The 27768-nt window shown below is 29.8% G+C and overlaps 1 protein-coding gene across 1 annotated transcript; it reads left to right on the top strand.

The window, feature by feature from the left end:
* Positions 1-32: 32 nt before the first annotated feature.
* LOC142323254 (dolichyl-diphosphooligosaccharide--protein glycosyltransferase subunit 1) lies at positions 33-27618 on the top strand. Its single transcript, XM_075362649.1, has 10 exons — positions 33-390; positions 7073-7180; positions 8368-8616; positions 9130-9339; positions 10611-10803; positions 11250-11488; positions 13659-13778; positions 16143-16286; positions 16790-16917; positions 27191-27618. The coding sequence occupies exons 1-10, from the start codon at positions 97-99 to the stop codon at positions 27351-27353; spliced, it is 1848 nt and encodes a 615-aa protein (XP_075218764.1). The 5' UTR covers positions 33-96; the 3' UTR covers positions 27354-27618.
* Positions 27619-27768: the final 150 nt, after the last annotated feature.

Raw genomic sequence — 27768 nt, 5'->3', positions numbered from 1 at the left:
TAGCGTTGTCGTGTAAGCTGCTGGTTCGTTGTAATTAAATTGTGACAGCGGTTGCATGGTTATTTTCAGTTTGTAGGTTAATGTCTGCTTGCGTGCATGTTTGGGTCAACAGGTATTGATTTACTTACAATGAAGTATTCTTATATAGCGATGAAGTATTCTGTTGTATGTGCTTTGTTACTATCTGATATTGTTATTTCTTTACCTACGGAATCCATAAATTACGATCTAACAATAAAGAATGTTGACCGGTCAATCGATCTATCATCCCAGTTGGCAAAAATCATTCATAAAATAACCATAGAAAACAACGGTAAAACTCCAGTGAAGAACTTTCTATTTGCAATTGAACCTCAGTTTAAAAGTAAAGTTGCATTCGTTGGGGCACAGGTTAGTAAAATGATTATTTTAGTTAGATTTAAATAGCTATCTTCTGTTTATGCACCACGTAAAGAGATAGGATATCTATCTATCTATCTTATTGATTGATGAATGTTTGTTTTGTACTTGTAAACGACTTATAGAGAGAATATTTTCTCACCTTTTCTTTTTCGCGGGGATATATCACGGCTTGAGTTGTCTCCTGGTTCGTAATCCTTATTATTTTTTCAAAACATTAATATTTCAAAGAAATACAAAGATTCTTAAGCATAGTATGTAGTGGTGTAGTTTTACCTTGGACATCTGTGGTCTGTAAGGTACTGTTGAGTAGAATATACACTTCTACCAGTAAAATATTGTGTATTTATTTCCATCAGACAACGGAACTATTTTTTCTTTACTTAGCATTATACTATGCTTTGCATTACACAACTAGTAACCGATTTTTAATTGAATTCACCATGTATTTTATCTTTATTTTTTTAAATTATCTGTTTTGATTTTTGTATTTTGAAGTATCTTGTGTAATATCCATTTTGTATTCTCATATGCTTTTTATGGTGAAGTTGTGTTTGACCATTTGAGTTGAGGCAAATATTTCATATCTGAAATATTTACCAACTGTGTGGGATATCAGGCCAACAACAAGGATGCTAAATGGAAGGCCTGCATATATTAGGGATCTAACTACAAAAGTTCGATTTTGAAAGATATAAGAATGTTAATTCTTAACATTCTTATTCCTGTATTAGAAATAAGAATGTTAAAAATTTTAGGCAAATTTACTGTTTTAAAATATCTTAGATTTGAAAAAAATATTGCATAATAAACATACATTTTCTTGAAAAACGTATTTTATTGACAAACCTTCAGCATTGTTCTTTTGGAAAAATTGTCTACTGTCAGAGATATTACCTTGTCTATCAAAACTTTTACACGTGACAAAGATAACATAATAAAATCTTTTCTTTTTTTTCAACTTCATTAAAGCATTTGATTTAATTTAATACTTCTAATTACAAAAAAATCATTCTTGGGTATCAGATGAATTATTGTGTCAGTTAATTATTAAAAGTCTTAATCTGCCTAATCTTAACAGAATGTTGAAGTTCCATTATTAAGTAAAGAAAAAAATTCATGTAAAATTTAGGTCTTTATTCCCTAGTTGTAGAATGTTGGTTGCCTTTGGGAAGTGTCTTCATCCCCTCCAATCTTATATATTAAAAAAAAAAATTGGCTGAAAACCTATTTCCAGTCTGTGTGGGCGTTTTACTGGATGGATTAGGCTGATTTTTTTTTTCATCTGCATGGAATGTCTCACAGATATGTCAAACTGTCATCGGATTCCAAACTTGAGTCTCCTCTGAGAAAACTCAAAAAATTCTCATTTATTACTTGATTGAGGAACTAAAGTTATTACTCACAGGAAAATCACTTTGAAGATCTGTCAATGCTTGATGACATATCTGTGGGCCGTTCTGAGCAGAATAAAAAAAAATCAGCCCAATCCATCCAGTAGAATGCCCGGATGGACTGGAAATAGGTTTTGTGCACATATTTTTCCTGTGGTAAGAAAGGAAACAGAAAAACAATGGGAATTGGGGATGAGACGTATTGTAAATGGAATAGGTTTTAAGCCGATCTTTTTAAATATACATTACTTTGTAATAATAATGCTGTGGAGCAGCATAGATTCAATATATTTTTAGCTGGGATGGGTTTTTAGCCAATTTTTAAAAATATATAACATTACTGTGTAATAATAATGCTGCAGAGCAGTAAGGAGCCACTAGTATTTATTAATTTTTCTAATTAATTATTAATGATCTTTCTAAAAATGACACCGTTACTTTTATTCTAAATAATTACCAGGATTAGAAACTTGTACTTCAATGAATTAAAAAATAAAATAGTTTGAAGAATTTTAGCCATTGTATTTTGGATACAAGATCACTGATTGGTGTTATAATGCCTTGATTAATTATATATTATTGAAATTTTTTGGGCTGATTAATAAGAGAGAATTTAATCTGAAATTAAATACGATTAAAGTAAACATAACAAAAAGGAAAATACTAATAATAAAGTGAGTTAAATTTTAAGAAAGTAGAATATTATATTCTAAAACCAAACAAGTTTGATTTTAGGCACTGAAATTGTGAATGATGAATAATTATAAAGGAGACATTAAAAAGGCAGGTTAGTGGCAGTGGAGGAAAGCTTTGGTACAGAAAAATCAGAGGTCAACAAAAAAAAAATTTTTGGAAATGAGATAAATTAGGTGAATTAGAATGTATTTTTTATACTGAATCTTAAAATGAAATCAGTTTTTCTTCATCACCCTCAGATTTTTAATTATGGCTCTAAAATATTGAGAAACTTCTTAAGTAATAGAATACAAAAATAATAATTACTATTCTAATTCCTCCCTTTATTTTGCAGACATTAATGTTTATCTTAATTTCTTCTTTTTTTTATTTTCCTTTTGAGTTCAGTGAAGTCTTCTCTTTTTATCATCTAACAGTAGTCACTCATCATAGGTTTATTCCATCTGCCTTGATAACGTTGTTCCATCTGCAATATATCTTGGCGGAAGCTTTCTCCTTGTTTGTTGCTGATTTCACCCAAGTTTAAAGGAAAAAGTCCAAATAATGTAAAAAATTAATTTTCTATGACATTCTGCAACCTAAATTTTTGTAGTTCAGAGTAAGGGTTCATTTATAAACTGATCATGGTTTTCAGCTTTTTTGTTTCCAAGAAAACCAGTAACAACGACATCTTTGAATGACTTCCATGCTGCTAGTTCTTTAGGATTCAGTTTTCTGTCAAATATATTTTTATGAATTAATTTTCTTATTTGTGGCCTGATGAATATTCCCTCTTTTAATCTGGCTTCACATAATTGTGAAAAAACCTCAGCTAAATATTTAAACCAATCTTCATCTTTAATGCTTTTACAAAATTCTTCATCTGGCCTAGTTTTCTGTGTAGAGGTTGTAAGATAATATGATCTGCTTTGACAAGGGGAATATTGACAAAATTTTCCTTTCCTGGGGTAAACTGATTTCTTTTTGACCAGTCTGTAACTTTGTAGTGTTTATCTGTAGCCTGACTATCCCACAAACATAAGAAATATATATATTTTTTAAAGCCACTCTGGAGACCGAGAAGAAGCCCTATCACTTCCAGGTCAGCAATGATTCGCCATGAGTGTTCATCATACCTGATAGCTTTTAAAATTTTTGACTTACTTTCATATGTTTCTTTCATTCCTACAGCATGTGCTACCAGTATAGAAGAAAGCTTATTCGAGTTATGTAACAACACTGCCTTTAAGTTTTTACTAAAGTATTGTAGTAAATTTTTGTTTCAATTTCTATATACTGAAATTTAAGTTTCATTGTTTAATAAATTACATTCTTTAAGGCGTGAACCTAGGAGTTCTGCATGTTCTTTTGACAAATACAAGTCACCAATTAGGTCGCTTAGTTCTGCTTGTGTGATGAGGTGAGGTTCAATATTTGACTCTTTTGGAATGTAATTAATTCTTTTGAAGTTGAGGAGGATCATCGGTTGAACCTTCTGGGGAATCTGAAATTTCTTTTCAAGAAGTTAGAATAATCAGAATCGGTAAAACAACACCATGAAGTACCAGTCTCGTAGCTGAACGAACATTTGGATACGCAATACTGCTTTTGTTGTTTGAATTGAAACCAGTAACATTTGTTAAGGAAAAATTGCATCATCATAATGGTTAGTATGGGCCCTTGCCAAATCATAGGTACTTCAAAAGGTTAATTAGACTTAATTTGTGATCCTCTGCATAAAAAATATTTAAGAAATACTGCCCAAAGATACTGGTTTATTTCTATGTTTACATATTCTCTATTCCCACACCTTATAGTTTGAATTTGATATATATAGACTTGAATGAGGTGTGTGCTGTTTTTAATTCTGATGTAGGTATGAAAACTTCATCTGTAAGTTAAACCTAAAGCCATATGCACTTTTGTATTTCTACCTTCAGATTTACATGTATTCATTGAAATCTCTTTATGTGTGTTGCTTTACAGCTGTCGTAATGAAAATATTCATCTCAAATTATCATTTACCTCATTATTTCTGTATGTAAGTGATACTTAATTTTTGATACTCTGTTTCTTCCCATGCACGTCTAGTTATGTAATTTCCTGGTTCTTTGAAAACTGTTTTCTCTGTTCCTTTAGCATGTGTAGTTCATGACAGAGGTAACCATAATATTAATATTTAAGCTACCTCTGATATTAATCTCTGTTAATCATTGTTTAAGAAAAGATCAATAAGGAAAGAAATTTAGGAAAAAACTCATAATTTCAAAAAATGCTCAAATATTTGTTCTTTTTCATTAAAAATACTACATGTATGATAATATTTTAAAGGGTGTTTATAGCTTATTATTTAAAACTTATTTATTTGTATTTACAATTCACGAAAACCTAAAAAGCCTTTTTTTCAAAAGTAGCTTCTAACTATTATAGGGCTAATTTTTTAACATCCATAAAATCTTGTCATCAATCTTATATATATTTCAAAATGAATGTTTGTCCTGAATGCATTCCTATACCATTCATCTGATTGCGATGAAACTTTGGTGAGTTGTTGTGTGCATGCCCGCGAAGGTTTCTGAATTAGTTTGGACCTGCTAGATGGCACTGGGGGTCAAGATATTTCAGAAAATTGTATTTATGGTCTGATTTGGCTCATATTCAGATTATCTCTTACTTACATGGAAAAAATGGACGTTCTAGATAGCACTGGGGCTGATATTTGGAAAAATTGTATTTGTAGTCTAATTTTGTTCATATTCAGAATATATATTAGTTATGTGAAAAGAAATATTTTTGCGAAAAAGGGAAATAGGGAGAAAGGGAAAAAAGAAGAAGGGAAAAACAGAAGATGCAGAAAAGGGAAAGGTTAATTTTCGTGAAGTTCCGTAATGTTCAGTTTTTTAATGTTTTATCAAACTTTTATTTGTGTTCATATAATATATATATATATATATATATATACTCAAATCTAGCAATGGCGAAGCATTGCCAGGTCAGCTAGTAATAAATAAAAATAATTGATCCTCAACAATCAGTAACCGGCAAGAGCAGATGAAGAGAACTTGTTCTTTTACTATAACAACTGAAATAAATCTATTTTAAATCGGAGGTGACAGTTATCCTAGATGATGTGTGCAGATCCAGATTCAAGTCTTAACTTGTCTTCACGTGATGTACTAATATGTGTTTGCTTACATATTTCTACATTCACAAAAGTATTTTTTGTCATCACAAGCTGATATTATTTCTTGAGTGTAACAATAGTTTAATTTATCAGGTTGAGTGCTACAACGTATTTTGGTTAAATTTATCTCTCAATTTTTTTGGTTATAAATAGTAAAAAAAACACAATAATAATACTTTACATATCTCTGATTAATTGTTAATTTAAAATAAATACAAATATTTTTAAAAAAACATTCAGCAAAAATGACCCAAAAATTTTTTTGTTGAATAATCAGTCTTGGATTTGTTCCCCGAGAGATAAATATGTCTCATAGCACTCAATCTGTTATAGTACACTCTTAAGGTATTATTAATTGATTGAATGGACTATTACTTAAATACTTTAAATTAAATATTTTAGAAAGGCTTTAATTATATATATATTTTTTATAAGTATTGCTGAGTTATCCTTGGAATGTGTACTTGAGGCATCAAGGCAACATACTGATTGAATTTTAATCCTTCCAGATCTTGTATTTGCCTGAGAATTGGGCATTTGCAACTCTTCCTTAAATGTATTCTTTTTAGAAAATATACGTAACACTTATGGTGTAGGGACATTAATATTCTGTAGAAACATCTACTCATGTGTAGTAATAAAAATACCCCAGTTATATTTCATTATATGATTCCATAAACCTAAATATGTTTTTATTATCATTTGCATATCTCAAGAAAATAACTATTTTTAATAATATTGTAAAAAATGTTATTACTTATGCAATTTGTAAAACAATTGGTCTCTTGTAAATGGAGTTTTGTTGAGATTTAAAATTTCCTCTTGAAGTGCATCATACAGACACTTACATCCTATCTTGCAGTCATATATTTCTAAAGTTTGAAGGGGATAGGTGACTTTTTAAAATAATGTATCAATTTATCTCAATTTTATTCTTATGATACGATATACAGGAGTATGTACTGATACCTGTAAATCTTAATATGATTAAATGTATACTTTAGACTTAAATGTGTGTTCATCATGGCACTTTATTTTGCGGAAAGATAATTTTTACTGCTAAGTACTCACCATTTTCTTTTCACTTCATTTGAAATAAATTTTGGCTTATTTTTTTCCAGTGGATATGCAAGTTTTTGATTATAATTATTATTTGTTATGTGAATTCACTTGGATGTAAATTGTGAAGGATGTGAACAAGATACATTAGAGTTGTATCTTTGATGACCAATCTTTTAAAAGAAACCAACTAACTTTCTTGTTTTGTTATATTGAGTGTGGTAATGCAATAAATTTCAGCAGCGTTGATCTATACTCTGCTGCTAGTATTTAATAGTAATGTGACAATTTGTGGGATATTTTCCTCATCATGTGATTACTTTATCTTAATATTTGTTAACTTTATTTTTATGATTTCTAGACCGGAACAAATCTAAAAGTAACTGAAGTTAAAGTGGACAGTCATGTTGATAAACAGTTTTACCGTATTGACCTAAAAGAAGCGCTTTCATCTGGAAAAACAGTTACAGTGAGTTGAAACTATAGTAATAATGGAATGTTTAACGTTATTATTGTGTTTGGTGTTATAACATGAAAATTTTATTATTTTTTTATATAATCTTTTAACTAGTGTGTAGAAAAATTATGAATATTTTTTTATTTTAATCTGAAACTTTTTTATTTGAAAGTTATTAGACTGAAACTATAAAATTTATTACAGAATCTGAGGTAATGTGTGTGTTCAAGACTTAGAAATCATATGATGTTGTGAAAAGCAGAGTAGCCTTTGATAATTACTAAAATTATCACTATGTAGATTTTCATTGAGAATGTTTACCATTAATTTCTTAATTTATTGACTGTAATTCAATAGCAAGGCTTGTATTTTGTTTTTTATTATCTTGCACAAAGTTCAGGGGTTCTTTTTTCTAATAATAATTTTATGTCGTACCATTATGTTTAAATCATAACATTTCATATAATTAAGACTCAGATTACACATTTGAGGTTAGTTTCTAAATATAAAGTTGCCCCTGCAATGTATTACAGGAATGCATTTTAGTAAAGATCAAAATGAGAAATAACAGCATTTTGTTAATGTTACATTAGAATAATAGTCTTTGTTAAATCAGTTAAACAGATATCACAAAAGTCATTAATGCATTTTATTGAATCGTAAATAATTTATAGAGTGCTCTGATTTGTTTTATTTAGAAATATCAGAATAAAATCTCTAAACATATAGATGCTTTTCTTTTATTCTGTTGTCATTTTTCTAATTATTATATCATTAGAAGTTGCAAAATTCATTGCAACTTTTAACTGTATTTTATTTAAAATATGCAATTCATCTGATGCTTGTGAATATTGAAAGTTAATTGGGTTAAATTTCTAAAAATCTTGGACATTTATTTAAAAAGAATTTAATTTGAAGTTTTGGGAAGGATGTAATAAGAGTTAGAAATATGTTTCAGGAAGAAAAAAATGTGATTTGTTTTAGCATCGACTTTCATTAAATTCATTTAGTGAATGTTAATTTACCTGTGCTTAAGATTTCCTGTTCCTTTTTGGCTTTGAATGTAGTGGGCGTTACATATACTAGGCTAATATATATATATATATATGTGTGTGTGTGTGTGTGTGTGTGTGTGTGTGTCTGTTATGTTATGCAAATACAAAACTCATTTCTTTTCTTTAATTTAATATCTATTTCAGGTGGAAGTTGAGACAGTGTATACATACATTTTGACACCATACCCAACCAGTATATCTCAAAAAGATAAACAGTTTGTTCGCTACAGAGGTAACCATTATATTTATAGCCCATATCAAGTCATAAAACAAACTACTGCTGTTAATGTCGGTACACGTAATGTTGAATCATATTCAAAATTATTACCTTTGTCCCAGTCCGATACTACTTACACATATGGTCCTTATACTCAAATACAACCGTTTTCTGAGGTACGTATCATCATTCTTATAATGGTAACAATAAAAAAATTGTTTTTTAATATTAGTGTTGTTTTCTTCTTAATTTAGTGTAAATTAAATATGTATTGTTTACTTTTATATAAATTAATTAGTTTTATTGTTTATTAACTTAATCAGTGAAGTTATGAAATTTTGTTCTTGTTTCATATAATTGCCCTGACTTATTCTTATTTTCTACTGTTATATAATTTTACATGTGTTTTGGAGATTGCTACATAGGTAATAGTGAATTGCATGAAATTACTTTCTTTTGGCTCCTGGAAATTTCATCTCCTATTCATTGGTGAAAAATGCAGCTCTTGAACCTGTAATTTATATCCATAATTAAACAAATGATTTATCTCCAGAAGTCTAGCAATTTATCTAATGCCTATAAGAAAGTGAAACATTTCTTTTGACTTGGTAACGTCTTTATTAACTGTTATTTCTATAAGTACTGGTGTATGTTATTATGATTATGTTTCTTGTTTTATTTTCTATTAGGATGTAATGGTAATACATTATGAAAATAATTCACCTTTCCTGAGTGTCACACATTTGCAGCGTGTAATTGAAGTATCACATTGGGGTAATATTGCTGTAGAAGAAGAAATTGATCTTTTACATACAGGTGCAAAACTGAAAGGACCCTTTTCTCGTTATGAATATCAGCGTGAAGCACATAGTGGAGTATCAAGTATAAAATCTTTCAAGGTAATTGATATCAGATACTTTTTCTTTTTTTTTTTTTTTAAATCAATTTAGTATAAGTTAACATGCTCACTTCTACCCTGTTATAGCATATTTATTTCTTCCGCTGAAATTTTTTGCCTAGTTCAGATTACCCTATAATACACAACTTATATCATTTTACTCTTTTTTGTGAGAAATATATACTTCCCCACCAAGCTGATACGGTAGATGCACCACACATAAGATTATTGGATGGTAACCTTGATTACCATGTAAAAGTTCTGCCCAAGTTGTTACTAAAAAAGAAAAAAAATGATTATTTATTTTTTTGCAGGATATTTATTATTTATTTTCTTTGTAATTAAATAGCCAAGAAAAAGTAATAACCTCTAAATAATTAGAAAATACACTGCTTTTTTAACATAAATATCAGAAAAATTTTATTAAAAAACTCGCTAATCCTACTAAACTAAATAAATAAGATTGCCATCCTTGGTTTGGTTTTGAGACATTATTTGATAAAAAAGGAGACAACCCTATTTTTCATAATAAAAAATGTAGATATAAATATCATTTTAAATACTCTAACTACTTTCATTTTCATGTAAACCAGAACTATTTTTAAAAGTCCATATCAATTTATAACAGATAAATAGAAAATTCAAATAGTGATAATGTTTCTCTTCATGTTATGCCTGTTTATTTTGAGATTCTGATCTAATAAATATTATAAGCAATAATTAACTTAAATCTTCTTTTTTTTACTAATTAAGAAAAATACATCTCATCTAGAGATTTCAGTTTTCTTCAATAAAATTAAAAAATTGTATATAAAGTTGATGTTATGGATGTTTACGTTGTAATAACAAATAAATAAAAGTATTGTGTTATAAAGTTTTAATTTAGTTAATTGGTTTTAATATACTCAAAATGTAATAAATTTGTGTTGTTTTAAATCTGTAACTTGTGTAAAACAATCTGTAGCCTTCATCCGACCCATGAGATAAATTTGGCACAAGTCTCATGAGGTGAAGCTTTATTAAGTATTTTAGGAAGTTGGTCAGGTTAGTTTTTCTTTTTATTATTTTAAATTAAAAAAATAGACATTAGGTTAAAGAAATTTGTGTGGGGGTGTTGGTTTTTGTGCCCATGGGCATAGGTGTGTCCATATTATAATCTATGAATTCTTTTTTCTTTGTTAATGTAATTGTATTATGAAAACACATTTGTGTCTGACCAAGTTTGAAAACTTCACACGTAAATTTATATATATATTTTTTTTCTTCTTACAGACTATTTTGCCTGCTGCTGCTACAGATGCATACTATCGGGATGAAATCGGTAATATATCGACCTCACATATGCGTGTACTGAGTGATTCGGTTGAGTTAGACCTCAGACCAAGATTTCCTTTGTTTGGTGGTTGGAAAACCCACTATGTTCTGGGATACTCTGTTCCCAGTTATGAGTATCTTTACAATTCAGGTAAATTTATTAAAATTGTATCATATATACATAAATATGTATATTTAATTTGTTGTTTCAAATGAAAGCAGGATTTTGATTACAAGGGAAGGTTATTTTGCCATTAACCTTTAAGAAAGAATTAAATTAAATTTAAGCTGGAAGTGACGTACTTTTGCAGTATCTGCTGAAAGCTCTTTTATTAATAAAATTCAGTAATTTTATAATTCTGCTGTGCATTTTAGGTTAGTTCTGTTTATTTAAAACAGAATGTTCAGAATAATTTTTGAAGTACTGTAAAGGGTCATTAATCTCTTAAAAAGGACCTTTGACCAAAAATAATAGGTACCTTCTTTTTTTATTTGGCAATCCTTGAATTACTTTTAAATTCAATTTGCTAATAGTGGTATAAATTGATCTAAGAGACTAGGATGGGCTGTAATTTAATTTTACACTGTTTTGTGTAGGTGATGATTATAAATTAAAGATGCGTTTGGTCGATCATGTGTTTGATGATATGGTAATTGATGAAGCAGTTACAAAAATTATATTACCTGAAGGATCACATAGTATGCAATTAACAACTCCTTATCCGGTGCAGAGGCTCCCTGACTCTTTGCACTATACATATTTAGATACTAAAGGTCGGATTGTTATTTCTGTTACTATGAAAAATTTAGTTGAACATCATATTCAGGATTTTGAAGTGAGTATATTGAGACAAATGTCTTTTGGTAATATATACACTATAACTTACTATTGCATGTTTATTGGGATTTTAAAATAAAAGTCTTAGAAAATATATTAAGTAGACTTAATTGTGTGATGTAAAGCAATCAAATTGTGTTGTAAAGATTACTTTTTAAATTAAATATAACTTTCTTATAAAGTTATGTGTTTAAAATGAGTTAAGTGAATTTTTAAAATATTTATTATGTCTACATATATTTTCATTTAAAGAATGTCATCTCTTGGGGCTCCCACAATAAATCAGACAGATTTTTAAGATACAAAAATGGACTATCAGATCATCTGACGTCCATACATATGAATCATGTAGACCTACATTTAAAAATATTAACTTATCCTTGTGTTTATATTTATGAGTGTACAATCTTTACTAAAAAGAATGGTCACTTATTCTTTAAAAATAACATTTTCCACCTCTACCTAACCAGACAACAGAAGTATTTTCATATAACTCAATATAACATTTTGGCTTTTGAGAAAAGGGCTAATGATTTCATTGCCATTTTTAATAAATTAACAAACTGTTGGAAAAATCTTCCCACCAATTTATTTAGAATGCAATTAAAAGTTTTTGTTTGTTTTACAGATAGAATATTTCTTGATTGATGATTTTTAAAAAAAAAGTTTATTTGCATCCCATCAGTGTGTACATAAATATGTGCTCAAAATAATTCAGCGGCTTCTGAATTATGGATTATGTTTTTATAACTTTTTATATTTAATGCATTTACCTTAACATTGTTTCATGTATTAGTATTTAAATTAGAATTATGTACTTTTAACATATGTATTTTTTATCTTATAACTTGTTTTTGTTGTTATAATTTATCTTATATTGTCATGATCTATATACTATGTATTATTATGTTCCAGTCAGAATAAAGATTGTTAGCTATTTTTAATTTTGAATGTATATCATACTCGAGGATGTCTACAGGGTCGCAAAAGTTTTGAAAATTACACAATTTAAACATTAGTTGTGAATATTAAATTATTTGGTTGAAAAATTATTAGAAAGCAGGTAGAGCATTTAGTTATAGACTGGAAAATTCCTTTGCACCTTATTGCTTTTAAAGGCTTTCCTCTCACAAATAATTGACTTTACAAATTAGACTGAATCGATATTGTTTTATTTAAATTATTTTTTTCACATTTGCTGAGTGAGAAATTCAATTTTTAGAAAATGTGTGATTGTAGTGATATGTTTACAATTAATCTTGTAAAAATGTTGCCACATATATTTTCCTTTATGATTTATACAATTCAGAAAACTTTACTTGCTAACTACAAACTTTAAACATGTGTTAGATCATTTAATTTTGTCCAAATTAAATACTAGTTTTATTACAATTTAAACCTCATTTTAATCAAATGATCCCTTATTCTCCTTTTATCAAGATTACACAGTTTATTTGTGAAGTTTCTTAAAGAAATCTATAATTAGTGACACTAAAAACTCTTTTTATTGAAATATGCTCTTTAAATAAAATAAAAGAATTTTATTTGATCCCTCTTGTGCTTATTATCATCATCAGTCATCATCATTTGGTTATCTGTCCTCAGGCAGGTCTCTTGTACCATGACAGTTTCCATTCTACTTTACTTCCAGCTATACTTTTAAGACCATAATAGCTCCCATTTTCCTTTAGATTGTCTATAAATTTTAGTCTTTTCTGGCCGTAGTATCCAGTTCAGAAGTATAGCCATCCAAGCTCGTCCACCCGCTCTCTATGAAAGTTGATTGTTTGTTGTAATTTGTTGAAAGGCATTATCTATGTTACATAATAAAATTTATATTTTCTGAATTAGGCTGTGTTAACATCCTTCATTACAAATATACAACACATTATTGTAAAATATTTCTCTTCCTCATATGTCTGAAATTTGTGTAAACATTGAATTTATAACTAGTTCTCCAAAGTAAAAAATTGACAACTTCCGAGGTCCTGCTTATAATTGACAGAAATATGTTTCAGAATCATTAGACTTGTCTGGAAAAATCATATAATTACCTTACAAAGTTTCTGAAGAAACTCTGTTCATATTTCAAACATAGTGTTAAACTCATAATAATAATTTAGGATTTTTATTTTTTACCTAATTATTCATTTATTTTGTGTTTTTAGTTGAGCTACGTGTTTCCAAGAATATTAATGCTACAAGAGCCTCTTCTTGTCGTCATTGCTTTCTATTTGTTATTCTTGTTAGTTGTTATTTATGTAAGACTTGACTTTTGCATTGCTAAGGTAATTTATTTTATATCTTTTATAATTAAAATATGAATAGTGTAACTTAATTTGTGTATGTATAGTCTATGTACAATTCAGCCTCCACTCTTTGTGCACCTGCTGATATCAATAAATAGAAAAATCTCATTATTGTAGATCTCTAGCAGTCAAATTTGCTGATCCCTTCATATTTGTTTTATTAAATAATGCATTTTGCTTCCTCTACTGTAGTAGACAATGCACTTTGCACTTGTAACATTTGCTGGCTATCGGATGATTATTCCTTTTACTAACATTAACAGCTTTGGCTGAAAAAATATGTGTTCAGTGCTTATCTATTTTCCATTCTTCAGAAATAAGTATTCCTTTAATTAAAATGCTCTTTATCTTATACCTGAACTCTATAATTAGATTTCAGGTAATTAAGTTGTAAGTCGTGTGTTAGTCATATTTAATGATATTTTTTAGTAGAAATCTTTTACATCTACACATTAATGTATTGTATTTTTATAAATTTAAGTTTTTTGTTGTAATAGGCTTGGTATGTTGCTTTTATAACCACCTTTGTCAACCATTATTAAAAGGAGAAGTTAGTACAAAAAAATATCTAGTCCTTGTCATCAGCTATTTACCCACACACAGTTGTGTCGTGTAAATAGAAAAAGTTAAAACAAAAAAAAATGGATAGGCCAAATAAATAAATTAATGGAAAAAAATAACTTGGGAGTATGCAGATTAAACCAGTGGCTGCACTGAATGTTAGATCGAATAAACTGGATGTACAGCCACCTACAGATACAAGGTATTTGTACAAGCACTACATAGGACAGAATCAACCTTTGCACTTTCCTCATAGAAGCAGGACATAGATAGCAAGATATTTCCTGCAAAATGCTTATTGTGTGTTTGGCATAAAAAGCCACAAGCTGAATGTTGTTCAACGATATGAAATTTAGAAACACACTAATTTTAACAAAAACAATGTTTTAAACTAATGAGCAAATACAACACAGATCAAACATTTTACTACACCACATATGAAAGGGATTTGTAAAAACCATTATAAGATGGGTTTGAAAATAAGGTCAATTTAATTGAAATATGCTAAGATCTTACATTTGTTTTAATCCTATTCATTAATTATGACTAAATAGGTTATAAAAGATAGTACAAGAAGTACATTGCTATTCATTCTTTTTATTAACTATCTTCGAGACTGTACCCTACTTGAATTGATATATTTTATATGGTAATAATATCTACACATATTTTTTCAAATGCTTCTGTTGAGTAGTTATCAGAAAGTAGCCATAGATTGGCGATCAATTTATGCAGTTTAAAATCTGTTACTCTTAAATTGCTTGGTTCTCTCTTGAGTTGCACTTTAAACTGAAATTTTCATATCAGTGAGTTAACTTAATTCATTCTTTATTTCATTATCTCTGAAGAAGTTTAAGGGCCCTTAACTGAAGGACTATTAGTACATCTGCTACTAAAGTATACATGTATTCAATTGCCATTTTTAATCATTTTCAAAATTTGGTAATAGAATACTCCCATGTTAATGCAATGGGAACAGTTTTTGAACTGATGTATGCTACCTTACATTGGCTTGAAAAGTATATATTTCTGATAATGTGAAGAAAATCATATCTTTAGCATCCTTACCTAAGATCAAGTGTTTTGTATAAACTATTGTTATGCACCTGCAGTGATCGTGCTCCATTTTCATTTCCATATTTTATGTGAAACTTCAAGCAGTTAAGATGATATTTTAGTAAATACTAAATCGGATGATGGATATATAAGTGATTTTGGATTGAAATTTTGAGGTTACTTTTCATGAAGTGCCTTCATCGTCTTTTGAGCTCAAAAAAAACTGAAATCGTACATGGATTTTCATTTCTAAAGTGAACTAATGGGAAAAAGATGTCAACCTCTAAAATATCAAATATAGTCTGTGACTCTAGCTGATAAGTAGCCCATCTATTATTTAGTATATTTATGCATCATATATAAAAAGAACCTGAAAAGTTTAACATTAGTACCTCTAATATATATATTGCTTTAATGTATTTAGTTTGTTTTGTTATTGCAGATTATATTGGGTTATGTTCAGAACACAACATGCTTGAAATATTCTTCATACATTATTCAGTTGTAATTATTACTTTTAATTTCATTTATAACAGCAGGTTTTAATAAATCTGTATTAATAATTTTTTTTTTTAGATGATTATTCACTGCATAAGCCGAGGCTTGTGCATTGGAATAATACTGCTTTAATATATCTATGTTGAAAATTGATTTTGAAATGGAAAAAATCTTAACTGTATGGACATTCAATCCCAGTTATTTCTCATGCTGCATATGTGTTCACAGGATGAAGCTAGCGAAAGCCGACTTCGTGTTTCAGGGCTTTGTGATAAAATACTCGTCCACCAAGATAAACGAGCAGATACATACAGTTCATTTGATTCAGCACTTGCTAAACTAAAACAGAACAAGGATGTTAATACATTTTTGGTAAGAGATTACCCATTGATAGAAATTTATTTCCTAATTATTTTTTTAGAGTTATAGTCAGTTACAACTTTTGATTTTAATGTCAGAAATTGTTAATTATTAATGAAAATTTGTTCCTTTCCATTAATCAAAGCAAACTTGATTTTTTAAGTAACAAAATAATAAAAAAGTAAATGATGTCGACATATGGTGTAAATAATTTTTTTTTTAATTAGTAAATTCATTCTAAACTATCATGTAGTTTAAAATGCTGGATACAGTGTATTGGCATTTTATTTTATTTAAGGGTGATGACCGTAAGAACCATTGCTACTTGAGAGTAATCAAAGTAAACACATATCTTTTGAATTCGACTATGAAGTGATGTGTATATAATAAGTTATACTGTAATTATAATATCTTATGAATTACACTATAAAGTGATTTGTATATAATAAATTACATAGAATGACATTAAGTTATGATTTATCATTTTTAACAATTTTTTTTTATGAATTTTCTAGACTGTTATAAAAAACATTAATCAAGAATACAAAACTGAAACCACACATATAGCAGAGTTATTGGTAAAATTAAAAGCTGATGCACCTGAAATAGCAGAGAAAGTATCTGAATTACAAAAATTGGATAAGTAAGTGATGAACATTTCCTCTTTTATTTTATTTTATTGTTTGATGATGAAATATCAAAGTTGAATATGCTGGAGTAAAACTTCTGAATCTTAAATTAAAGAATCATTAAGTTGATAATTATAAACTAAATTGTGTTAAAAAAGTAATTCTGTCTCTGCATTGGTTAGCCAGTGTTCTGAAAATCCTATAAAATTCAGCAGCGTTTTACTTAGAAATATTTCAACTTATTCAAATTTTTCTAAAACACGGAACACTTACATGGGAAATCTTAGCATTAGCTTAATTATTATCTTGGGAGAGGAGAAAACTGGCATTATTTGACTATATCAGGAATGTTAACGTCTGAATTTTTCTCATTTAGGATATGTAAAATCTTATTTACAATGTTCACTCTAGTTGAACTGTTGTCACAAGAAATTAAGAGGGCAGGAATATCAAAGGCAGAGATAGGATTCCTTCTGTCATGTATAAAAAAAAAATTGCCAATTTTACTACACTTCCAGAAAGTTACATTAGCAACCAATCTGTGATGTTTGTATTCATATCACTGATGATGACTACATGGCCAACAGGAGTGAAATCCATAGCTACAGTCTACACACATTTTTGTTAAAATACCTCATTTAGCACTATAGCTACAGGAAGACCTAACAATCCTATTGTGGACGTTATTCAGCAACTTAAACCCAGATGATGCTTCATTGGACTGTCTCCTATTACATTTAAAGAACATATTACTAAGTTGCTGAAGAAAAAGTATATATACACCATTTTAACTTACCTAGTTCATATCTCAATTTTTAAACAGTATTTTTAAAAAAATAAGATTTTAACCACATTTATTTTCAAGATGTTGAGGATAAATTTTCATTCTCACTGATAAGTTAGTTCAAGTCTGTTTGAAGGATTCTAGGAAGTGGTGAATGTAAGAGCAAGAATGGATAAATCCTGAGAATATCATTACAAACATCCCCAACTTTATTCTTAGTGTTTATGGAATTTTCTTTTCATTGATGGACAGGTACTACCTCCTAGAATAACAGTTGACCTTGAAAGATAGTCATTTTGTTACTGAATGGACACGAATACCTACTGTACTCACAGTTATACTGTTGTTTTCTTGGCTTTTACTGGTAGTTACTGTATTACATTATCAGTGGCAGTTAGAGTGAAAAGTGATTTTTGTAAAATATCTATGATCAGTATTAAATATTCTAATTATACTACAAGTTTCAAATTAAAACTGATTGAATATGCAGAAAAACATGGAAACATAACAGCTGGATGTAAGTTCACAATTCCTGATTTTAACATGCACTACTGGAGGAAACAAAAACAGGCTTTTGCCCAAATTAATACATTAAGGAAAGCATTTCAAAGTCTGAAGACTGGAAAATTTGCACAACTTGAAGAAGAGTTATTGGATTATGTCAAAGTACTGCGTAACGTGTGTCACATTAAATGTTATGTTTCGAGGCGCAAGAGTTGGCAGCCACACAGAGTGAACATCATTGTATTATTGAATGCCAAAGGACTCTAATGGCAAATTTATAAATTTTCACAAGCCTGTCATTGATCTACAAAAAAACAAACAATTGTCTCAAATAGATAATGCTGATCAAATGCCTATTTTCTTTGACATGCCAAGTAACATTTGTGAAAAAGGTGCCAAAAGTTACCAGTGCAAACAACAGGGTGTGAAAAATCAAGGTGTACTGTGATGCTTTCAGTGATGGACAATGGAATAAAATTACCATCTTATGAAATTTTTAAGAGGAAAACCGTGCCAAAGCAAATTTTACCCAAAGGAATTCATGTTTGCATCCAGCAAAAAGGTTGGATGGATGTAAATTTGTAATTAGGTGCTCACAGTTTGGAACAGTCAATTGGTCGAAGCCTTCTCTTGTCTGGGACAGTTTCTTGGTCATTCAAGGGATGATACAAAATGACTTCTTATTGAGTTGAAGGTAGATCTGGTCATTATCCCCAGCGGTTGTACATCAGCATTGCAACCTTTAGATGTTTCTGCCAACAAGCAATTTAAAAAAAAATTATACGAGGTGTGGCTATTAAATAACGAAACTAATGCTGTAAAATATTTTATTTTAAATTTATACATATTTAGTTATTATCCCCTTTAATATACACCCTTCTTCTATTCCTACAACACTCCATGCGAATTTTCCATTGTTCAAAACTGTGCTGGAAATCTTCTTCTGTTAGCTCTTTCATGACGCATGCGACTTTTTCTTTCACTGCTTTAACGGTCTGAAATTTTGTTCCTTTTAATGCACAATGCAGTGTGAGCCGGTGTTTTGTCCTGATAAAGACTTTGACTCCCATAACTTGTTTTTCCACAATTCAGGTCGTTCTTTTCTTATTTTTTCATGGAGTTGAGCAAGGACCTCAAGCTACGAATGTTGATTAATAGTTTGACCTTCAGGAACCCAGTGAAGGTACACAGTCCCATGAATATAAAAAAAAAACAGTCATCACTTTGAATTTTGATTTGCTCATTCGAGTCTTCTTAGCCATTTTGGAAATGCTTAAACCACGTAAAAACCCACACACGTGATAAACATTCATTGCCATATGCTTTTTTAATAAAAGATAAGTTTCAGTAGTGGTTTTTCCAAGTTTAATATGAAATTTCACCACAATTCTTTGCTTTAATAAAACACTTATTATTTCGGCAAAACATAAAGACAAATGTTACCCAAACGAAGACCATGACCAGATTAATATGTCTATAGAAACTGGAGTGGCAACAGTCAAAAGAGAAGGCTTCACGTTACATAGCTGTTGGTCGTACGAATTTGACGCATGCACAGTTCTTCTGTAGCAGCATTAGTCTTGTTATTTAATAGCCACACCTCATATGCAAAGTGGATGGCTGAAGGGGGACACAGTTTGACCAACTCAACAGATAAGACACTCGTTGATTGTACAGGTGTACAATCCTGGAGTGGATAGTGAAGGCATGGGACATGGAGGATCAATGCATAATTGTTACGAGTTTTTTGAAGACTTGAATTTCCAATATATTGGATGACAATGAGGACGATGCTTTGCGTCAGACTGAGGAAAATGTGGTTGAAGAAAGTGAATCAGAGGATGACTATAGTAATGAGGAAGAGAGCAGTGATGCATAATGGATTATTGTAGGTTTCAGTCAAATAAATATCATTTTCTCACTAATTATCACATTTTAGTTATATTATAATCCTATGTAAAATTGTTTCCTTGCATAAATCATCTATTTTTAGATAAAAATGTTAAAAAAACGACTTTTACAGATAAATATGATGTATATGTATATATATATACATATTTATCTGTATAATTCATGTTTTTTTTTTTTTACTTTTTTACATGTTCTTATATATATATATATATGCAGGTGCATCATGAAGTTCTCCTGGCACTTCACAACCTATTCTACTTGTGAATATAATGGAAAAAGTTCATATAAACATATGTCCTAAAATGCTTTGTTTGCAAGTTATGGCTAGTGAAAGATTTCGCTTGGATTTCAGCTATCCCGGTAAAATGAGATTGTATTGAAATTTTTAGGACGTTAATTAAGGGGTAGAATTTGTGATTTATTATGGGTTTTGACCTGAAAAATTGAATAAAATAGGCCCCAAAACTGTATCTGCTATAAGTTTTGAGAGCTTTGGGATGAAAACCAATAAATTGGGGTAGAAAACCCTTTATTTATGTTTGACGTACAATAGCCTTGTCAAATGGGTAATAAACACATAAAACTTTCAAACAGACTTGTACAGAATTTAATTCTGAACAAACTGTGTAAGATAAGTTGAATAAAACAAAGAAAAATTTGAATATTATTTAGAAACAGTACATTACTACATTTGTCAGAAAAGTACTTTATTTAGTGTAAACAAAAGCCAAACTCGGTTTGCCAGTAAAGTAATGCCATATTTATTTACAACAGGGGAATATGTTGTATGGTATTGAATCCTGGTGCGTGTAATGATAATGATACAGCTGCTGCAGTAGAATGTGAGATCATTTTCCAAATCACAGGATTTGAGATCCCAAAACAATTAGCACAAGTTCTTCATTCTTCAGGAAACAGGTACACTACCTTGTATTCATACCAGCTACAAAGTTTTGTCCAGCATGATGCTGTTATTGATAAAATTATTATTCATGCAGTCCAGGTATCAGTACTAGACATCTTTCTAAATGGATCTGAGTTTTCCATTTGATAGTTGTTTTATCCTTATCATAAACAGTTCAAAATCTACACCCAGGAGACAGTCCATTTCACTTAGAGTTCTTCAACTGGTGGAATACAAATTGATAACTCTTCTAGTACGTTTTGTTTACCAACAAGGCAACAATTTACCCAATGAGTGTACAAGACAGAAGTAAATCCTTACGAAACTGTGGAAGGCAATTTTCAACTCCGACTTAACATCTATGTTTGGTGCAGCCTTCTTTACAGTCAGCCGTTTTGACCTTTCATATTACCTGGCTATTTAAATGCTGAGGTTTACTGCACTTTTTTCAAGAAACTGCTTGAAGATGTTCCTCTATCACTGAGACACAAAGTATACTTCCAGCATGATGGCCTGCCTCTCCACTTCTCTTGTGCCATTTCCACTTACTTAAATCATCATTTTCTTCAGAATGGATCAGTTGTGAAGGTCCACATTCCTGGCCACCATGATCGCCTGATGTAACACATTAGATTTTTGCGCCTGGGGATGCATGAAAATTACTGTATACAGAACAAAAATACATTCTTGTGAGGAATTAATTGTCCGCATTATGGATGCGGCTGAGCAACTTATGGACAGCTATGAACTAAAAAGAGCAACAAAAGCAATACAGAAGTGTGTTAAAAATGGCAGGCTCATTTTTGAACATTTATTATAAACCGCTATGTATAATGCACTTTGGTGTAGAGTATGGCTTCAAAATAAAATTAAAATTTTTCTAACTTTTCTTTGTTTTATTCAATTTGTCTTGCACTGTTTTGTTCAGAATTAAATTCTCTGCAAGTTTTTTAAAATTTTATGTATTTATTACCAATTTAACAAGGTTATTGTACATAAAAAACGTGTTTTTTACCCCAATTTATTGGTTTTCAAAACCTACAGCAGAATACCCCAAATTTCTCAAAACCTACAGCAGGTATGGTTCTGGGACCTATTTTATTCAATTTTTCAAGTCAAAACCCATAAGAAATCATAAATTCTGCCCCTTAATTAAGTCCTAAAAATTTAAGTACATCCTCATTTCACTGGGGTAGTTGAAATGCGAGTGAAGTCTTTCACTAGCCATAATTCCCAAACAAAGAATTTTAGGACGTATTTTTATATGAACTTTCTCCATTATTTCACAAGTAAAATATGTTGTGAAAGTCCCAGGAGAACTTTGTGACATTCTGAATATATGTATTTACAGAATTACTTTATAAAGTGACTTCTCATATAAAATATGAACATAGAAAAAGTTTTAATCATTTCACAACCTATCAAGCCCTTAATAAAGCTGAAATGAAAGAAAGTATTTTATCCAACAGATTATAATAATGATTTGAGTGAAAGAAATGTTTGTTACCTGTGTATATATATGGGATCATTCATTTTCAGTTTTTAAGGCACATTATGATGACAGTGCATTACCTTTTTTTAGTAATACAGAATTCTAAATTAAGTCGTAACTCGATGTAAAGTAGATATCTGAACTTTAAATGTAACTGAGATATTCTACTTAAAGAAAATACATTGGTAAAATTCTTTGAAAACTGATGATAGCACCTGATAATTAAATAATTTTCATCTCCTGCATTGCTGTATTGAGTTGATTTGAAATAAATTCTGTGCAGTATAATACTATACTGTATTTTATCGTTGCTACTTATTTAAATATTTTACTGCCTGCAATTTGTGTAAAAAATGTTTAGCGATTCAGAAAAACATTAAAAGTTATTGTTTTTATTTTAAAAGTATACATACATATCATAATCAACAATAATATATATATATATATTATATTTTATTAATCCGATCAACCCAAGTACAGAATTAATAAAATAAAATAGAATAGGATGACACCTACCTTATTCCATAATTCAAGCAAGAGCACTTTCGCAAGTACCTCACATCATCAGTTGCTCTTTAATTTTTCAAATCTTTCATTGCAAATTACACATTAAAATTAAAATTGTACATTGTAAATTGCTCATTAAAATTAAATTTGTTAAAAGATCCTTTTCCAATTAAATCAAAACAGAAATAAAACTAATTTTTTTTTTATATTCAAAATTTTAAATTGTAAATTAAAAGTCAAAATTAAAATTAATAATAAAAATAAAATAGAAATCCATGTAGAATAGCTAGCCACAGTTATGTGACTGTACAGAGTTGAAATATTATGTATTATCATAATATATTATATATATTCAAAATATAATTCATACAATTTTAATTTTAATGTGTAATTTGCAACAAAAGATTGAAAAATTATAGAGCAGCTGATATGCAAGGTTCTCATGAAAGTGCTCTTGCTTGGATTATGGAATAAGGTAGGTGTCATCCTATTTTACTTTATTTTATTAATTTTGTACTTGGGTTGATCGGATTATTAATATAATTTGTATAGTGCAGAGGAATTTGATTCCCAAAAGAATAGAATTTAGAAAGAAAAAAAGTATATATATATATATGTATATATATATATATATATACACACAAGGGTTGTCTGAAACGTTTTGAGCCTCAACTTGAAGATGGCAGCACTCATCAACAAAAGTTAGGGAATATATTCGTGCATGCGTTGAAAGGTATTCACTAGAATTTCAGCGGTATTGTAAGTGTTTTTGTGAAAATGGAAAAAACTGAATATTGTGCCATTATTAAATGTTTGCATTTGAAAGGCTGTTTACAGAGATTCTGTCTCATCATTTGCCAGGGTGAAAAGATGTGTAGCTGAATTTAAACCCATGTTTAAATTGGTACAACCAGTTGTACCAGCTTGGCTGATGATGAATGTTCAGGACAGCCAAAAACTGGAACTACCACTGATATCGAAAAAGTTCACCAAATGGTGCTGGATGACCAATGAATTAAGGTTAGAGAGATAGCAGAGGCTATGGGCATATCAAAAGAACATGTTTGTCATATATTAACTGAAGAATTGGATATGCGTAAGTTATCCATGCATTGGCTCACTTTGAACCAAAAACATATTTGAATAAACATTTCCAAGGCCCTGCTAGAGCAGTTTAAGCAAAACGAGTCAGATGTTTTTGCGTTGATTCATAACTGTTGATGAAACATGGATCCACCGGTACACTCCTGAGACGAAACAACAGTCAAAACAATGGAATGCAAAGGGTGAACCTGCTTTGAAAAAGGCAAAGACGGTTCCATCGGCCAGGAAGGGGATAATAATGTTTTTGGGTCAGTAATGGAATTTTGTTTATTATCTTCAAAAAGGTAAAAATAATAATAGGACAGTATTATGCATCATTACTTGAAAGCTGAAGGCAGAAATTGCAAAAAATGACCACATTTGAAGAAGAAGAAGAAAGTGCTTTTCCATAAGGACAATGCACCTCCTCACACTTTGATGGTCGCCATGGCTAAAATTCAGAAATTGCACTTTGAATTGGTTGACCACTCACCGTATTCACCAGATCTGGCCCCAAGCAACTTGTTACCTGATCTTAAAGTTTCACTTGGAGGAAAGAGATTTTCATCAGACAAGAAGTTTATCGCAAATTTAAACGCCTATTTTGCGGAGAAAGATGCCAGCTTCTATTTGGAAGGGTTAAAGAGATTAGAGCTTTGCTGGAAAAAGTCTATCAACTTGAAAGGAGACTTTGTTGAAAAATAAAACTATTTGACAGAAAAATACATCATTCTATGTTAGGCTCAAAACTTTTCAGACAACCCTCATGTGTGTGTATATATCTATATATACATACATACACATATACACACACACATACGAGGGTGGTTTGAAAAGTTTGTGCAAAAATAAAACCACAATTTTTTGAGATAAACCTTCTTTATTTCTCAATGCAGTTTCCTTTTAAGCTTATACATTTTATCCAACATTGCTCCAGTTTGTTGTTCCCTTCCAAATAATAGGATTGTTCCAACTCTGCAAAATAGAAATTTGTTCCTGCAATCATCTCTTAGTTTGAATAAAACTCCTTCTTGCCAGCCATTCATTCATGTTTGGGAATAAATTGTAGTCCGAAAGAGTCAGATCTAGAAATAAGGACATAGGAAACGAGTTTAATTCCTAATTATCAATTTTTCAGCCACAACTGCAAAGGAGTGAGCAGGTGCATTATCATAATGGAAAAGTACTTTTTTGTGGGCCAGTCATGGACATTTTTCAGTCCAATAATGATGTGTAATATTTGCCTGTAAATATTGAATATTTTTCTAAACAGTTGATGAGGATTATCCATGCAAGTCCCAAAAAACAGTAGCCGTAATGACCACGACAGAAGGAATGGCCTTCACCTTTGGTGTCGACCCTGCTGGCAACCCATTATTTGGATTGGGCTGTGTTCTCAGGCATGTAATGGTATATCCATATTGCATCTAGTGATGAAACGACACTTAATTCCTATGGATTTGAAACATCTACAAACCACTCATGGAATACCTCACATGATTTTGTTTTTGGTCAACTGTGAGCAATTTGTGGCACCCATTTTGCAGATAGCTTTTTCATGTTCAACTGTTGATGCAAGATTTTGTATATCTGTTCAGTCAAGATGCCCGCAGCACTAGCAATTTTACATACCTTCACTCATCTATCATCCAATGCCATATCATGAACTTTATCAATCATTTCTGGAGTAGTGACATCATTAGGGTATCCAGAACATTCAGTGTCACTTGTGCTCATATGTGCTTATAAACCGTTCTAATCAAAGGTGTAGATTCACCATAATATGTGTCAAGTTTTCTTTAGTCTCCTGAGGTGATTTGCTCTTTATAAAATAATGTTTAATGAATAGGCAAAACTTTGTTTCATCATTTTTTTTAGAAATCACTACTTCCTTGATTCAAATGGACACCAAACAGAGACATCCTCACCCAAGTTGGCATTGTATTATTAAAATTTCTATCACACCCAGATAATGGAATCAATTTTTTTTTTCTTTAATTTAACATAACAGGTTTTTATTATAAATGTGCATATTATAATAATTTTAACTGCCAAAAAAATTGTCACTTGATTGAAATTGATATTTGTTCACTGAATCACCTTTGTAATCTGTTGTTTTTGTTATGGTATCGTACATGCAATTAGTATTGCAGAAATAATACATTATGTTACACTAATTCATAAGAAATTTACTTTTTGCAAATTAATAGAAGTTTTTCTTTAAACCAATAAAAATATAAACCAAAATGGATTGTTTTTATAATAAACTTTCTCTTTCTATAAAATTTATATTTATGATTACAGCAATTTAGTTAGTAGGTTCCACAGTTTTTATGTCTTGTAACTAGCTGTCTCGTTTATTACTTCCAAAATACTCCATGACAAAAAATTTGTAGGCCTATACTGATAGTAGAGGAAGAAATATGATTTTGACCCTGACCTTGAGAATTGCATATGGTAACTATTTATCACTAACTCATCTTGCTATAGCTCTAGCTATATGGTAGGTTGTTTATTATGTGTTGTACCATTCTTATTGGTCTGTTTAAGCACATATGCTTTTAAATAGACAAACTGACACAAGGTTAAAAAAAACTTTTAGTGTGTACTGTCATCTTACTAAATAGAACACTTGCTTAAACCAAAACTTATAGTTGAAAGCAAGTTTGCTTACGCTATACTGTGAAATGCTGTAATTACAAGGATGGAAACTTGGTCTCTTCCACATTCATACTCATAAAGAGAGAGTGAGTGGGTGAGGAGATGACTCGTAGAAATTTATGGAAGGAAATGTGTGTCTGAGGATGGTGATTGTTTAGTTTAAAAGGTAAATATTTTAGAGCAGTGTGGATGCACTAGATGTGCTAGGATTTGAACAACTCTCTGTCTTCCCTGACTTTGATTATGACTTCATTCTGCTCAAAACCCAAATTACCTCTTTTTTTCACAAAATTGGCATTTCCTATCTATAAAATCATATCTTATTTTAAGATCCTAACAGTAAGAATCTTATTTAAGGTTTCTTCCTACAACACAGGTAACCCTTCAAATAAGCATGTTGTAAGTCCCAATTCATTAGTAAAAATGTAATATTTTTTTCAGGCACTTAAAAGATCTGTATGTTCAGCAGCAGTCACTTTACGTTGATAAATTAGTTCCAGGAAAAATCAGTCGTGGACCATTTGTTGATGCTGAAAATAATCTAAACAAAAAGAAAGAAGATTATGAAGAAAAAATTAATAATATTGTTAAATCTCTTCATTAATGATTAAACTTTTTTATTTTTTGAACATTATCTTTTAATCATAGTACTAAAATGCTGAATTATTGTTTACTGTCTTTTTCAGTTTTTGTCATCAATTTTTTTAAGAATATAATTGTTTTTACTTGTGAAATAAATAAAATATTGATAACATACAGTTAAATTTAGTCTATGTCAGTACTTTGTATTTAATATTATTTTTTTTTATTATAGCAGTAGATGATTCTGATGTTGATATGTATTTTTCTAAGTAAATATCTTTTTCTGACTTTTTGTGTTAAATTTGTATTGTATTAAATTTAATCTGATTGTGGTAAACTATGTTGTATGGAAGTAATTTAAAAACCACTCTAAGAGATTATTAAAGGTAATTGATGAATGTAAAAACAGTCACTTGACCACCTGCAACGAAGAATAA

Source organism: Lycorma delicatula, chromosome 4, assembly GCF_047948215.1.
Source record: "Lycorma delicatula isolate Av1 chromosome 4, ASM4794821v1, whole genome shotgun sequence".
Lineage (NCBI taxonomy): Eukaryota > Metazoa > Arthropoda > Insecta > Hemiptera > Fulgoridae > Lycorma > Lycorma delicatula.
This window is presented reverse-complemented; position numbering and strand designations above follow the sequence as displayed.

Coding starts and splice junctions, on each gene's coding strand:
- LOC142323254 (XM_075362649.1), top strand. CDS start 97: ATGTTTGGGTCAACAGGTATTGATTTACTTACAATGAAGTATTCTTAT. Junction 9,340..10,610: donor CAAGTATAAAATCTTTCAAG/GTAATTGATATC, acceptor TTCTTCTTACAG/ACTATTTTGCCTGCTGCTGC. Junction 10,804..11,249: donor TGAGTATCTTTACAATTCAG/GTAAATTTATTA, acceptor TGTTTTGTGTAG/GTGATGATTATAAATTAAAG.